Here is a 15,274-nt window from a genome sequence, read left to right as displayed (position 1 = left end):
TCTGCATTTCTGGGTGACTTTTCAAAGTGACTAACTTCTGACTGGGAAGTTTAGTCCCTTTTGGAAATTTCCGGTTTATGTTAGTGCGACTGCGCATTTGCGCGCACACAACGCAGAGGAAAACAGATCCAGCACAGTGAACTACAGGCTGATGTCTCCCCCCCCCCACACACACTACTTCTCACAAAAAGCTGGTACTCGGCCACACCCACTGATCTAACAAAAAAAAAAAAAAGACTGGATAGCGCATACGTATCTGGCGGTGTGTCAATTGACCCCTCCGTGGATATTGCGCAATCCGCGTCACTGACCAATCAGAGGCCAGAGATCTGCATAATCTCAGACTCAAATCTCAGACAACGCTGGCTGGTCCAGTATAGCTTCTGTTGCCGTTTTGTCGCGTATTTGGGCTCTTTAACAATAGATATGGTTAAGAGGTGTAGTCACGGACTAAATAATAGTGACGACAGGTATCCTGAAAGCCTAGTTGGTGGAGTTCAATTCGTACCCTTTCCAAAACTGAAGACCCAGTACGAAAAATGTCTTTGATGGATCAAACTTTGTGGCAGACCGGATCATCAACTGAATCCATCTAAAATCAACCGGAACAGAAGACAGAGTATGAAAAATGTCTTAGATGGATAAAACCTTGAGGAAGACCGCATGATCAACTGAATCCATCAACCGGAATAGATATGTTTGCACGAAGGTATGCCCTATATTTGATTTTCAATACATGTCTCATGTAAATGAATTAGCAGTTCTTCGCTTGCATAATATAGCTACGTGTGAATGATTGTCACACTTGATCTGTGTTGAGCGATATTTTGCGATGATCTGACTGCACAAACGTGTCTCTGTTCGGCGGTGAGCTAAGCTAATCCGGACTAGCAGTCCTAAAAGCCTTCGACGTGCACCGAGACACCAAGACTGAAGGAAGGATGTTTGAGGACACTAAAGTAGTGATTGTCGTACTCGGTCGGGACTTACGTATGTTCGGCACTAATTCAAGAATAATTATTGTGGGGAGCGCGTGACGTTACACAAAGAAAACGAGAGAAACAACTCGTAAATCAAGCCTCGCCTTCTTTTCCTTCATACGGTGGTTCACAAACGGCTATACAGATACATATACAGATTCTGCACACAAGTGTGGTATGTAACACGAAAATAGGAAACTGTCAATGATGAATTCGTCTTTGGGTTATAATATATTATATATGTTATATAGTCTTCCTCTGACTCTGGAAAGATCTCGCGCTAATATCAATGGTTTCTCCGTCGATATGCATGTAAATACCATTGAAATACCCCTCGCTGAAATATTTGAAGCCCTGCTGTCTGCTTTTCAACGATATTTCACTATTAGCTAAGAATGCGAATGAGAAATCAGCAGGTAAATCGGACAGTTTCGCTCTATTCTTTTATTGCTGCGCCGATATTTTTGCTAATTGTTTGTCTGACGTCAGCGCACGTGGCGTGACGTCACTTCAGGAGGCGTGGTTAAGTGCCCTGTACGGAGGGGTCCATTGGTTGAAGCCAGTTGGCCGCCATCTTGGTACTCCCAAAATGTGTAGAGGGCACGGTTTACAGGTTGGATTATGGGGGGGGGGGGGGTTCCCCTCAAAGTTTGGCATGTAGAATTAAAACTGGTCATGTGAGCTTGACATTTTTCAGTTCTAGTATCATGAACGATTTTTAATTCGACTTGGTAAGCCAAAAAAGGCTAAGTGGTTGCTGAGAGATGTAAAAACTTAGAGGCAACATTGGTGTGGAGTGAGCTGACGTGAAGATTTAAAGCTCTGAAATACGATCGACGTCTGACAGAAAAGGCAGATAGTGGCTTGCTGTTGCGAACAACAAAATATGAGCTTCCAGCTGTGATAAAAACCTCCTGTGTTCATCCACATATTTTGTTTAACTGCATTTTTCCATGGCATTTTGAGAGCGAAATTGACAAATTATTTTCTCCAAAGATCACCATCGGACTGGGAAACTCCATCTTTTTTCATTCAATGCGCACGCCAGTTTTGTAAAAAATACCGTGCTAACCTTTCCCACAGCGGTCACATGATCCTGGTTGGGAGACGCATGGGAGACGTATTCTCCGTGCCAAGGCCATCCTGCTCTGGGTTAACTCTTCCTTCTCTCGTTGCAAAGCTGAGCAGGGTGGCGGGAACAATAAAGCCCCTCTTCCTGGTTCCCATCATGTTTTCTTTTCCTTCTCACCCTCCCGCTGTGCAGTCCCGTCTCACTCTCACGGCCAAGCACAACGCACACATACTGAGCACACACACACTGAGCTAGTTGTCACAATACTGTAACAACCATAATACACTGCGGGGACGCAAATACCATAATAAATGCAAGCAATGCTCACTTGCAACTATCGTAATGAACTCAACCAACTTGGTGCAAGCAGCGTGGGATCGATTTTCGCTCAGTGGTGTCATTGATATGTCCCCTACAACTGACTAGAAAATAGTTCAGGATGTAGTCGACTTTCGCCCAAAGTTAGCTGGGATAGGCTGCAGCACTCCATCACCTGTGAGGATAATCGACTGATGGGATGTTTAATGTTCAAGTTGATAAATAATATTTTTCTTGCAAAAATTGTGTCATTTTGAATTTGACGACTCCAACCCAGTCCAAAAAAGGGTCATGTTTTCCATTATGTTACATAACTTTTCCTATTGAACAATACTCAATAAGCCTTTAGTCACTGAGAACATCAATTGTTGGACCATTCTCGGAGCAAGTCTTTTCCATTTTTGCTTGATATTCAACTTGAGTTGCTCAATAGTCAGGAACCTCTGTTCTCATTTTGCACTTCATAAATGTGGTACAGATTTTCAATGGGAGACAGATCTGGATTGCTGTCAAGTACTCACACTCTTGTACTTCGGGATGATATTCAAAATGAATGAATATTGACATAAAAACAAAAAGAGTATCAGGTTGAACTTAAAAATACATTGTTGGGTATTTAACTGAATGTCGGTTAAAAAGGATTTGCAAATCATTGTACTCATTTTAATTCACATTTAACACATCCATTGAAGAACAAATAGCGAGACCTACCTGAGAGACTGTGCTACTATGTTTTCACATATTGTTAAGCAGTGTGCAACTCTGTCTTTCTTCGTTGTGGCTTGCTCCTTTTTCCTGTGACGGGAGAATGGAGGAATGTTGTAAAAATCAGGTAAAAAGAAAAGAAAAATGGGATTTACAGATGTAAAAATATACACTACACTAAAACTACTCTAATTTTGGATCACAACAATTATCAATCCAGCCATTTTCCTCTAGTTATCAGAGGTCAACTTGCAGAGGCACAACCTTAAGCAGTTCCTCAGCCACTTCGTCCAGCTCTGCCGGGGGTGGGGATGGGGGATAATGAGTAATTCTCAACCCAGCAGAGAGTTGTAGTCTCTCTAGCATGTCCTGGATCATACCCAAATTCTCCTCCCAGTGGAACGTGCCCAGAACACCTCATAATGGAGACGCCTGGGAGTCATACTAACCAGATGCCCGAGCCACCGAATTTGGCTCCTTTCAATGCAAAGGAGCAGCAGCTCAACTCTTGAGTCCCTCCCGGATGACTGAGCATATATTCCTGTCTCTAAGGGAGAGCCTGGACACCCTGCAGAGGAAAGTCATTTCGCTTGAATACACAATCATGTTCCCCATAGCCTGTGGCCATAGGTAAAGGTATGATTGAGAAAGAGAAATCAAGAGTTTTGCCTTCTGGCTCACATGCTTCTTGATGACGGACCAGGGTCAGAATCCGCATCACTGTGGAGATTCGCTAGTCAATCTCTCAATCATACATGAACAAGACCCCAAAATGCTTAGAATCTCTTCTCTAACCTGGAGAGGGCAATCCACTCTTTTCCAGCCTCAGATTCGGAAGTTGTAACAATTAATTATATATAAGCAGTCACTGTGATTTGACAGGCACGATCGCACTCGCAAATCTGCAGAGTCAAGCACGAAAAATCACGCACATAAAATTTGTTACAAATAGAGATACATAGACATTCTCAGCACACATAAAAACCGAACTAGCACAGTGAACAACAGGATGACTTTTTTTTTTCTTTTTTTAAACACGGAAGCACAAGGTCTCCTGCTAGTTTACCTGACTCCACCCCCCTCCGGCTCGTAAAGGGGTACACTCATAATTACAAACACTACCAGCACTTTAGTTAGCAACACAGTCTGGACAATGTAGAGCAAAGAAAAAAGTTAAAAAAAAAAAAGATGCGCTTTGTTGCTTTCATGAATGTCGGGGTATGTGAATAACAGAAGAAAATGTGGTGAAACTGGATGAGATTTTCTCTTTTTAAAGTAAAAAAGGTCTGGTCGGAAGCCAAAGAAGAATACTAGAGAGTACAGGATGAGATGGTGCATAATGTTAAAATTCCACCTCGGCACAGCCTGATCGAGGATGAAATTACAGACAATACAGTGCACAAAAAGCGAATTCTGTATTTTAAATATAGGAGGCAACATAACATTAACCTTAAAACTGTTTGGGAGCATCATTCAGATTTCAACATACATTGCTAAAGATATTCTGCAAGCAATAATTCAGTTTTGCACCAAGAAAAACAAAAAAGTTGAAATTTGCAAGTGACCTTTTTTTTTATAGTTCATAGTTGGCTTGGTAGAGTTAGCAATGTATTTTTTTTGTTTGTTGACATTTTCATTGTAAGTTTGCAAAAACACCAAATTGTTCTGAAAAATGTTCTGATGAGAATGTAAATGATGTAATCTGAATCTTTGAATGAGCCATGTAACTTCAATGGATGACACTGATCTGACAACAGTGCATACGTCTGATGTTGCTCACAGTGGTCAAAGGGGGCGCTCACGGGCTTAGTGTGTTTGCTCAGACGTAAAAAAATTAGAGGGAACGTTGGCCTTGAGATTCATTTTCGTGTTTATTTCATAAACAATGGTAACAAAAGAAGCCTGCTCCTAAAATGTCAGTATTCACCCAGAAACAGGAAATGCAAGTTAACCGTACTGAGCATGTTCGGTAGTTATGCCAAAAGCACATGTTCGGAGCTTCTTCACGTACTGCGAGCGCATTTACGTCGAAAGTCATCAATATCATGAGACATGTCAAAGGAAATTCAGTTACACTGAAAACATTTCTGGGATATATCACAGGTAATGTTTCAGTACCTAGCAATAATAAGTATGAGATTGTGATTTACTTTGACTTGATCTAAGTTCTAACATTAGACTAGTCTGTCATTATATCTAAATGCTAATGGTCATGTGCGCGGGCCGGCATTGTTGTTGTCGCTCGCCGGCAGCCCAGCGTTGTTGTCGCTCGCCGGCATTCGCCCCGACACAGAGGTGGTTTGGCCGCGTGCGGGCAGGAGAAAGGAGCTCTCCCCCCCACCAGCCACCGGTGTCAGGGCACCACTAAAGTAGTTACTTCGCCCAGCATGTGTCCTCCTGAGTATGCTACATACACAAGATTTGGAAAATAGTTGGGAAATCGTACAATTATAGGCCTGTCATTTTGAATCGTTCATCGGGTTCCTCATCCATCTGTCGGGGAGTCTGTTGTTAGAAGCGATCCGCATATCATCTAAATATGGCTCGAAACGATAGGGTAATATTGCCCCGATCACGTCACTCGATTCAGATATGTTCTCTTCTTCGAAATGAGCTTTAGATTCAGCAGGACGTCAGAAAAATCTGAAAATCTCTCTTGTTCATCTCCCATAGAAGGTGCCACAGCATCTTCTCAATGGCGACTGTCCCAGTGCGACATCTGCAAATGACGTTGCAGGCAATATGATCGCCAGTGGGATGTCGCATAAGACTTCCGCAACTTTGCACATTAATGATGCGTCTCCCCTTTTTTTTTTTCGTATAGGCATTGAAGTAAATATTATATGTAGTTTTCATAACAACATCAACTTTAAAATGTATATATGGCTGTCAGTGGACCTTTAAGGTGAAATTAATATACCTTTTCCTAAAAAACAAGTTAGGTTGTTGGACATAGATGACATGCTTTCAACAAGGTGAAGCACTCGATTTGGTGCCATTGGAGTTACAGTATTTACAGTCCTTTGCAAAAGTGTACAAACTTGTAAATATATCTTTAAAGCTCAAGTGTCGTCAAACGGATGATTTTTGGTATATTATTAATGAAAAACCCACAGCCAATATGGTCGCATGTGTTTTTTCACCACAAAACATGATTTTGACGTGCAGCTTTTTGTAACTCCCGCCATGAAAATCCTCTCGAGGGATTTCTTTTCGAGAAGAAGCAGGAAGTGACGTAGAGGACACAGGTGCACCCTAGTGGACTCGTTTGTTTCCATTAGTTTTACCTCCGGGAAGGTAGCTCGTTGTTCTTTCGTGTTAGCCAAAATGCCGGCTCATTGCATTGCTGGACATTGCTTGAACACTCGGGAGAATGGAATTACCCTTCATAAATTTGAAAGAGACCCTTTTCGTTGTGAAAAAATGATTGCACGGGGGCAGAGGACGAGAGCTTCGTGGGTTCCAAATAACAGGTAGGTGTATATACAGCTCCAAAAAAAAAATTGTTTAGCATAAAGCGCTCCGGCTCGACTGACTACAGCGGCACTGCTTGGCTCTGTCATAAGCCACACCGGCCGGCTGCGATGAGCCGCGATGGCTCATCTCCGCCGCGGGAGTGGATCGGACGGGATGTGGTTTGGCCGTGATCGAATATCATCTGAATATGGCTCGAAACAATCGTGTAATATTGCCCTGAGGGCTCAAAACAAAAGTGTAATATTGCCCCGGTAACTTCACTCGGCCGTGTGGTGTTGTCCTTTTTGAAAAGAACTTTGGTGTCAGAAGGGGCATCGGAAAAATGCGAATATCTCTGTTGTTCAGCTTCCGTAGTAGCAGGCACTGCGCGTTTTCAATGGCGGAAGTGACGATGACATCAAGGACAGATGACGCGACTAATATGGCGACCACTTGGATGTTGAAGGACACTCAATTGCGCAATTTTGTGCATGGATGACGCGCTCTCCGCTCACTTTTTTTTTTTCCCGTATAGACATTGAAGTGAATACTGTTATATGTATTTTTCATTGGAATATCTATTTTTGAATGTTTATAGGATGACACCCGGGCTTTAAAGAATTGGATTTCATGCAATAGTGGAAAAAAGTGGAAAAAATTTGTGTAGTGAAATGAAAAAGTGGAAGGTTTCCATATTACATAAAGAAACGATGGCATACCACAGTGTGAAGAGCCACCTATGTAAATGTTTTGTAAAGGGACCTTTTACAAACAGATTTAAAAAAAAAAAAAAAAAAAAAAAAAGAAAGTCTTGTTCAATGGCTGCCCAGATTTGAACTTTTCAAGACTGAAATTGTGCCCGTTATTCGCGAAACAGCTTGGACATTTTGGACGATGAATGTCTGATTTATCTATTCAGTTATTTATTTATTTTGTGATGGCTCCAACAGATTTTCAATGGAATTTAGGTCTGTCCTTTGACTAGGCTAACCTATACTCCAAACTATTCCATTGTAGCTCCATTATGTGCTTCGAGTCATTGTGTTGCTGGATAGAGAATTTCCATCCCAGTCAAGCATCGTCTTCTTTTCCTTTCGGGTTGTCCCGTTAGGGGTCGCCACAGCGTGTCATCTTTTGCCATCTTAGCCTATCTCCTGCATCTTCCTCTCTAACACCCACTGCCTTCATGTCTTCCCTCACTACATCCATAAACCTTCTCTTTGGTCTTCCTCTCGCTCTTTTGCCTGGGAGCTCCATCCTCAGCATCCTTCTACCAATATACTCACTCTGTCGCCTCTGAACATGTCCAAACCATCGAAGTCTGCTCTCTCGAATCTTGTCTCCAAAACATCCAACTTTGGCTGTCCCTCTTATGAGCTCCTTTCTAATCCTATCCAACCTGGTCACTCCGAGCGAGAACCTCAACATCTTCATTTCTGCCACCTCCAGTTTTGCTTCCCGTTGTTTCTTCAGTGCCACCGTCTCTAATCCGTACATCATGGCCGGCCTCACCACTGTTTCGTAACCTTTGCCCTTCATCCTAGCAGAGACTCTTCTGTCACATAACACACCAGACACCTTCCGCCAGCTGTTCCAACCTGCTTGGACCCGTTTCTTCACTTGCTTACCACACTCACCATTGCTCTGGATTGTTGACCCTAAATATTTGAAGTCGTCCACCCTCGCTATCTCTTCTCCCTGTAGCCTCACTCTTCCCCCTCCACTTTTCTCATTCACGCACATATATTCTGTTTTACTTCGGCTAATCTTCATTCCTCTCCTTTCCAGTGCATGTCTCATCTTTGTAATTTTTCCTCTGCATGCTCCCTGCTTTCACTGCATATCACAATATCATCAGCGAACATCATGGTCCAAGGGTTTCCTCATCTGTCAGCCTATCAATTACCACTGCAAATAGGAAGGGGCTCAGAGCTGATCCCTGATGCAGTCCCACCTCCACCTTAAATTCTTCTGTCACACCTTAGGCACACCTCACCATTGTTCTGCTGCCGTCATACATGTCCTGTACTATTCTAACATACTTCTCTGCCACACCAGACTTACGCAAGCAGTACAACAGTTCCTCTCTTGGTACTCTGTCATAGACTTTCTCTAGATCCACAAAGACACAATGTAGCTCCTTCTGACCTTCTCTGTACTTTTCCGCTAGCATCCTCAAGGCAAATAATGCATCTGTGGTACTCTTTTTAGGCATGAAACCATACTGTTGCTCGCAGATACTTACTTCTGTCCTGAGTCTAGCCTCCACTACTCTTTCCCATAACTTCATTGTGTGGCTCATCAACTTTATTCCTCTATAGTTCCCACAGCTCTGAACATCCCCTTTGTTCTTAAAAATGGGAACTAGAACACTTTTCCTCCATTCTTCAGGCATCTTTTCGCCCGCTAGTATTCTGTTGAATAAATTGGTCAAAAACTCCACAGCCATCTCTCCAAATCGCTTCCATACCTCTACCGGTATGTTATCAGCACAAACTGCCTTTCCATTTTTCATCCTTTGTAGTGACTTTCTGACTTCCCCCTTACTAATCATTCCCACTTCCTGGTCCTTCACACTTGCCTCTTCAACTCTTCCTTCTCTCTCATTTTCTTCATTCATCAACTTCTCAAAGTATTCTTTCCATCTATTTAGCACACTACTGGCACCAGTCAACACATTTCCGTCTCTATCCTTAATCACCCTTACCTGCTGCACATCCTTCCCATCTCTATCCCTTCCTCCCTGCGTGCTTCTACCTCCGCTCTTGTAGGTCACTATATGTTCCTCCCTCTTCTGGAAATAAGTGTTCACTACAGCCATCTCCATCCTTTTTGCAAAATCCACCACCATCTGTCCCTCATAGTTCCTTTCCTGGATGCTGTACTTACCCATCACTTCTTCATCGCCCCTGTTTCCTTTACCAATATGTCCATTACAATCTGCACCAATCACAACTCTCTCGCTGTCTGGGATGCTCAGAACTACTTCATCTAGTTCCTTCCAGAATTTCTCTTTCAACTCTCGGTCACATCCTACCTGTGGGGCATAGCCGCTAACCACGTTATACTTAACACCCTCAATTTTAAATTTTAGTCTCATCACTCAATCTGATACTCTTTTCACCTCCAAGACATTCTTAGCCAGCTCTTCCTTTAAAATAACCCCTACTCCATTTCTCTTCCCATCTACTTCGTGGTAGAATAATTTAAACCCTGCTCCTAAACTTCTAGCCTTACTACCTTTCCACCTGCTCTCTTGGATGCACAGAATATCAACCTTTCTCCTAATCATCATGTCAACCAACGCCTGAGCTTTTTCTGTCATAGTCCCAACATTCAAAGTCCCGACACTCAGTTGTAGGCTCTGTGCATTCCTCTTTTTCTTCTGACGATGGATCCGGTTTCCTCCTCCTCTTTGTCTTCGACCCACAGTAACTGAATTTCCACCGACGCCCTGCAGGTTAGCAGTGCCGGGGGCGGGCGCTGTTAACCCGGGCCACAACCGATCCGGTATGGGATTCTTTAGATGAACGCTCATATTTGTTTGGCACAGTTTTTACACCGGATGCCCTTCCTGACGCAACCCTCTGCATTTATCCGGGGTTGGGACCGGGTTCCAGATTGCACTGGTTTGTGTCCCCATAGGGCTGCATTCATCCCAGTCAAGTGTACAGGTCAAAAATCTTTTCTGTTCTTGAACTTTGCTCTCATGTCCAGAATACGTTATTCCACTTTTGCTGTCCCAAAGATAGATTTTGACAAACTATAAACAGGACTTTCTTCTTACAACTGTTCCATAAAAGGTCAAATTTGTTGAGGGAACAACAAATGTTTGTCCTATAGATTAAATTGCCATGGGTCTCTTGGATGCTTCTTCTCCAAATTCCTTGTGTGTTCTTTACATACATGGTCAATAAATCTGATTCTGAACAACGCTCCCTTTGCTAGGCCTGTCAGTTTAGGACGATGGATATTTTTTGGTAGGTTCGCAGTTGTGAAATACTATTGCCACTTTCTGATGATGCCAAGGATATGATTGAATCATAAACGTGATTTAAATCTCTTACGTAACCTTTCCAGTTATTTTCACTTCATGGTACCACTTGTTCATTTAAGTTCTGACAAACATTTGTCTTCACACAACACTTGCATTAATAAAGTGATTATACTGTATGACAATATTTGGAGACTTCTCCAGAGGCCAATTGGTTGCAGATGATTTTCTTTACAGGTGGTAGATCTGAGATGACACGTTGTGGCAACTCCAACGGGACAAGCCGAAAGGAAAAGAAGAAGGAGTAACGGCGATGGAGGAAGAGGAATTATATGTCACTTTGTGTTGGTCTATCACATGGACTCCCAAAAATACATTTAAGTCCCTGGTTTTAACGTGACAAAAAGATTAGGGGTTCAGGGAATATGTAAACTTTTTGCAAGGTACTGTACACTCAATAAAGCCATAGTGAGTACATTCAAAACAAACCAACGGGACAGTAAAAATAAAAATGCAGTATATTAATGTATAGTAGTGTGCAGCAAATTTAATTGCAGAATTTCCAACTGCCTTTAAAATGATCGAATAGATTAATTTCACAAATGCATGGGTGCGTAGCAGGGTAAGAGCTGTCAACAACAAAACATATTTGTGCAATTAGAAATGAGCGCGACTGTAATTTTCATGTCCGTAACTCGCGAATGAGCTATGGTATTTGTGTCGCTTGGTTGTTAGCTTGCTCAGCTATTAAGATTGGATTAAAAGTAATGTAAAAATAACAACGCTTACTGTCTCTGGACAATCTCCTCGGCAGTCGGTGGTCCCTGCTGCTGCTGGAATGACTTCAGCGACTCAAAGGCCTTCATTAGTTTCTCCATGGTTGCCATTTTTGTAACACACGGAAAGAAATCTGGCCTGGCTTGCTAATATTTACAATTGTCAGCTAACGAGCTATCAAGCTAGCACTCGGAGAGCAAGCGGAGCGTAGTGCAGCAGGCCGCGACAACTACCGCGGTGCCCCCTGCTCTCAACTCTCTAGCCCAAGATGTCTATCACCTCATCATAATAACGTAGCTTAATAAGGAAAATGTTAGTTGAAGGGCCATATTTGATGCAGCTACGCGTACACGGAGAAATTAGACCAGGAAGTGACAAATGTGACAGCGTGTTAGCAATTGGATGAAAGCAGACACAGCGGCCAATCAGATTGCAGTTGTGTCGTCTTTACCAATCATACATGGCATTTTTAAAAACGTTGTCAGGGGACGGATCGGTTACGCTGTCTTTAAAATTACTGGGACAATTCAAATATATTTGAACCATCGAGACCAGATGTGTCAAACTTTTTCCTCAGAGTGCCGCATTTAGAAAAAGTGAAGGATCCAAAGGCCGATTTGTTTTTATTAAACATTTTGAGTCAAGTACCATCGTGGGGCAACTGGTGAGACTAACCAGTGTGAGGCCGACGCTCTAACCATTAGAGCGTCGGCCTCACAGTTCTGAGGACTTGGGTTCAAATCACGGCCCTGCCTATGTGCAATTTACATGTTCTCCCCGTGCCTTTGTGGGTTTTCCCCAGGCACTCTGGTTTTCTCCCACATCCCAAAAACATGCATTAATTGGACACTAAATCGTGGTTGGGCGTGCGACTGGTGGTGTGTCTCTATATCCCCTGCGATTGGCTGGCAACTAGTTCAGGGTATACGCCGCCTCCTGCCTAATCACAGCTGGGATGAGATCCAGCACTCCCGCGACCCTTTTGAGGATAAGCAGCTGAGAAAACAAATGGATAGATTATGGCCCCCCCTTCTTCAGGCCGTCACCTTATCGTGGTGGAGGGGTTTGTGTGTCCCAATGATCCTAGGAGCTAAGTTGTCTAGGGCTTCACGCCTCTGGTGGGGTCACCCATGGTAAAAAGGTCATAGGTGAGTATGACTCCATAACCCCGATGAAGAATACAAATCTTGGATCTCGGTTTTCCCTTGCCTGGACGCAGGTCCCCCCCGGCACCCTCTGGAGGTGGGGCTAGAAAGCGAGCAGCTGGTGGCCGGGGTCTGCACCCATGGGGCTAGGCAGTGCGAAATGATAAGGGTCCCCCCCCTTCCCATGGGCTCATCACCTGCGGGGGTGGCCATAGGGGTCAGTGCGATTTGAGCTGGGCGGTAGTCAAAGGCGGTCATCAAGCCGTGATCTCCAACACTCAGTGGAGTGGTTCGCAGCCGAGTGAGGTGTCCACAGGTGAGGGAAGAATTTAGCGGGTGCGTGATCGGTGCAGCGTCTGCAGTGAAGTGTACATTTTATCGGCCCGTTGTGGTAAAGAGGCCGTTAAGTCGAAAGGCGAAGCTTTCAATTTACCAGTTGATCTATGTTCCTACCCCCACGCATGGTCACGAGCTGTGGGTCGTGACTGAAAGAACAAGATCCTGGAAGCGGCTGAAATGTTTTTCTTGCACAGGTGTCCGGGCTCTTCCTAAGAGATAGGGTGAGAAGCTCGGTCATCCGGGAGGGGTTTAGTGTCGAGCCGTTGCTCCTCCCCATTGAGAGGAGCCAGATGAGGTGGATGAGGCTTCTGATTCAGATGCCTCCCGGACGCCTCTGTCGTGAGGTGTTCCAGGCATGTCCCACCGGAAAGAGACCCCGGGGACGACCCAGGACACACTGGGACTATCTATCACGACTGACCTGGGAACGCCTTGGGATTCCTCCGGAAGAGCTGGAAGAAGTTGCTGGGGAAAGGGAAGTCTGGGTATCCCTGCTGAAGCTACTGCCGCCGCGACCCGATGCGGGAAAGCCAGCGACTGGTTATGCAGGGGCAACTAGCCGCGATGACTGAAGGAGAGAGGGAGGGGTCCAGTCCGACCTCCGCCCGGTCGTCCCCATTGCCCTTCACGGCTGAACCCATGCAGGTGGAGGGTCTCGACGGGAAAGCGGAGGAGCGTCTGCGCCGCTGACGGGAGGGGCGCTGTTTCTACTACAGGCGTCTAGGACACTTGATCGGCCGCTGCCCGATTTGACCAAAGCACCCCGACATCAGTATCTCCACTCTGGTGAATGTGGAGAATACCGTGGCGGAGTCAGGGAGGTCACTTTTTCACCTCACCTTGGGAACGGACTCCTGTTGATGTACTGTAACTGCGATCAATGACTGGGTCGGATGCAAACCTGATGAATCTCCGTGTGGTCGAGGCGTTGGGGGCAGCAACCTTCCCCACGGAACGGCTTCGTAACGCCTATGCCGCTAACGGCAAGCTCCTTTGTTGGGTTTCACACCGCACTCAGACGTTACGTATGTGCTTTCCGGACGCTCCCTCGGAGAGCGTTTTCGCTTTCATGTCTTCGACGCACGTAGCAGCGACATCATCTTGGGCAGCCCGTGGCTCAAAGAACATAACCCGCACATAGACTGGGCCACGGGTCAGCTCAAGACGTGGGGAGAGGACTGTCGCAGACGTTGTTTCGCGGTCCAGAAAGACGGGAAGATTCAAGTCGTGCCGATACGGCTAACAGAACCTAGTACCGCCTCGGAGCTGACCACGGTGCCCTCCTGCTTTCACGATTTGAGGTTTTTTTTCTCTGAATCTAAGGCGAAATATCTGCCACCGCATCGGTCATACGACTGGGCGATAGAACTCCTGCCAGGCACCTCACCTCCCAGAGGGAAACTGTTTTTTTGTTAACAGGACCAGAGCAGGGACTACATCGAGGAGTTGCTGGCAGACGGACTCATTCGCCCCTCATCCTCACCAGCCGGTGCGGTTTTTTTTTTTCGTCAAAAAGAAGGACTCCACGCTGCGACCCTGCATCGACTACCGAGGACTGAACGACATGACAGTCAAGAACCGGTACCCCTTGCCTCTGATCGCTATGGCATTCGGAATCCTTCAGGGAGCCCAGATCTTCACCAAGCTGGACTTGCACAGCACTTACCATCTGCTGCGAACCCGGGAAGGAGACGAATGGAAGACGGTGTTCAACACTCCCACAGGGCCTTTTGGACTGACAAATGCCCCGGCCGTCTTTCAAAACTTCATTAATGACGTACTTCGGGAGTTTCTGAACAAGAACGTATTTGTGTATCTCGACAATATTCTAATCTTTTCATCAGACCAGAAGTCTCACATCCGACAGGTCAGAGAGGTGCTCCGGCGTCTGTTGCAGCACCAGCTGTTTGTAAAAATGGAAAAATGTGAGTTCCACCAAGCGTCCGTGTCCTTCCTGGGTTTCGTCCTGGCAGAGGGGGAGATACGTATGGATCCCGGGAAGGTCGACACGGTGCTGCGGTGGCCCACCCCCGCCGGCAGGAAGGACGTACAGAGGTTCTTAGGATTCGCTAATTTCTACAGGACGTTCATAAGGAACTCCAGTTCCGTGGCCACTCCTCTGCACGCTCTCACCTCACCACACAACGTCTTTGAGTGGTCCAGGACCTGCCAGGAAGCCTTCGACAAGCTTAAGGCGAGTTTCACCCCTGCGCCCATCTTCATTATTCCAGACCAAGATCACCAGTTCATTGTGGAGGTTGACGCATCAGACTCGGGAATCGGAGCCATCTTGTCTCACAGGAGTCTCAAGGACGGAAGGATCCACCCGTGTGCATTCCTGTCTAGGAAGCTGACCCCGGCAGAGAGGAACTACGACGTAGGAGATCGCGAACTGCTGGCGGTCAAGACGGCGATGGAAGAATGGCGGCACTGGCTGGAGGGCTCCTAAGTGACGTTTGTGGTCTTCACTGACCACAAGAACCTAGAG

The 15,274-nt window shown here is 45.4% G+C and overlaps 1 protein-coding gene across 12 annotated transcripts in view; it reads right to left on the bottom strand.

Annotated features, from left to right (window-relative positions):
• htt (huntingtin) overlaps positions 1-11,715 on the bottom strand; it is a 62,312-nt gene extending 50,597 nt beyond the window's left edge. For all 12 annotated transcript variants that reach the window (XM_061829479.1, XM_061829488.1, XM_061829481.1 and 9 more), the window contains exons 1-2: positions 11,315-11,715; positions 3,082-3,165 (exon numbers count right to left, since the gene is read on the bottom strand). In XM_061829479.1, the coding sequence (XP_061685463.1) occupies positions 3,082-3,165; positions 11,315-11,412 (182 nt within the window). In that variant the 5' untranslated portion in view covers positions 11,413-11,715. The remainder of the gene's footprint in view (positions 1-3,081; positions 3,166-11,314) is intronic.
• Positions 11,716-15,274: the final 3,559 nt, after the last annotated feature.

This window comes from Syngnathoides biaculeatus, chromosome 9 (assembly GCF_019802595.1).
Source record: "Syngnathoides biaculeatus isolate LvHL_M chromosome 9, ASM1980259v1, whole genome shotgun sequence".
NCBI classification, from domain to species: Eukaryota; Metazoa; Chordata; class Actinopteri; order Syngnathiformes; family Syngnathidae; genus Syngnathoides; species Syngnathoides biaculeatus.
The sequence above is the reverse complement of the archived record's forward strand: the minus strand, read 5'-3'. Positions and strand labels throughout refer to the sequence as shown.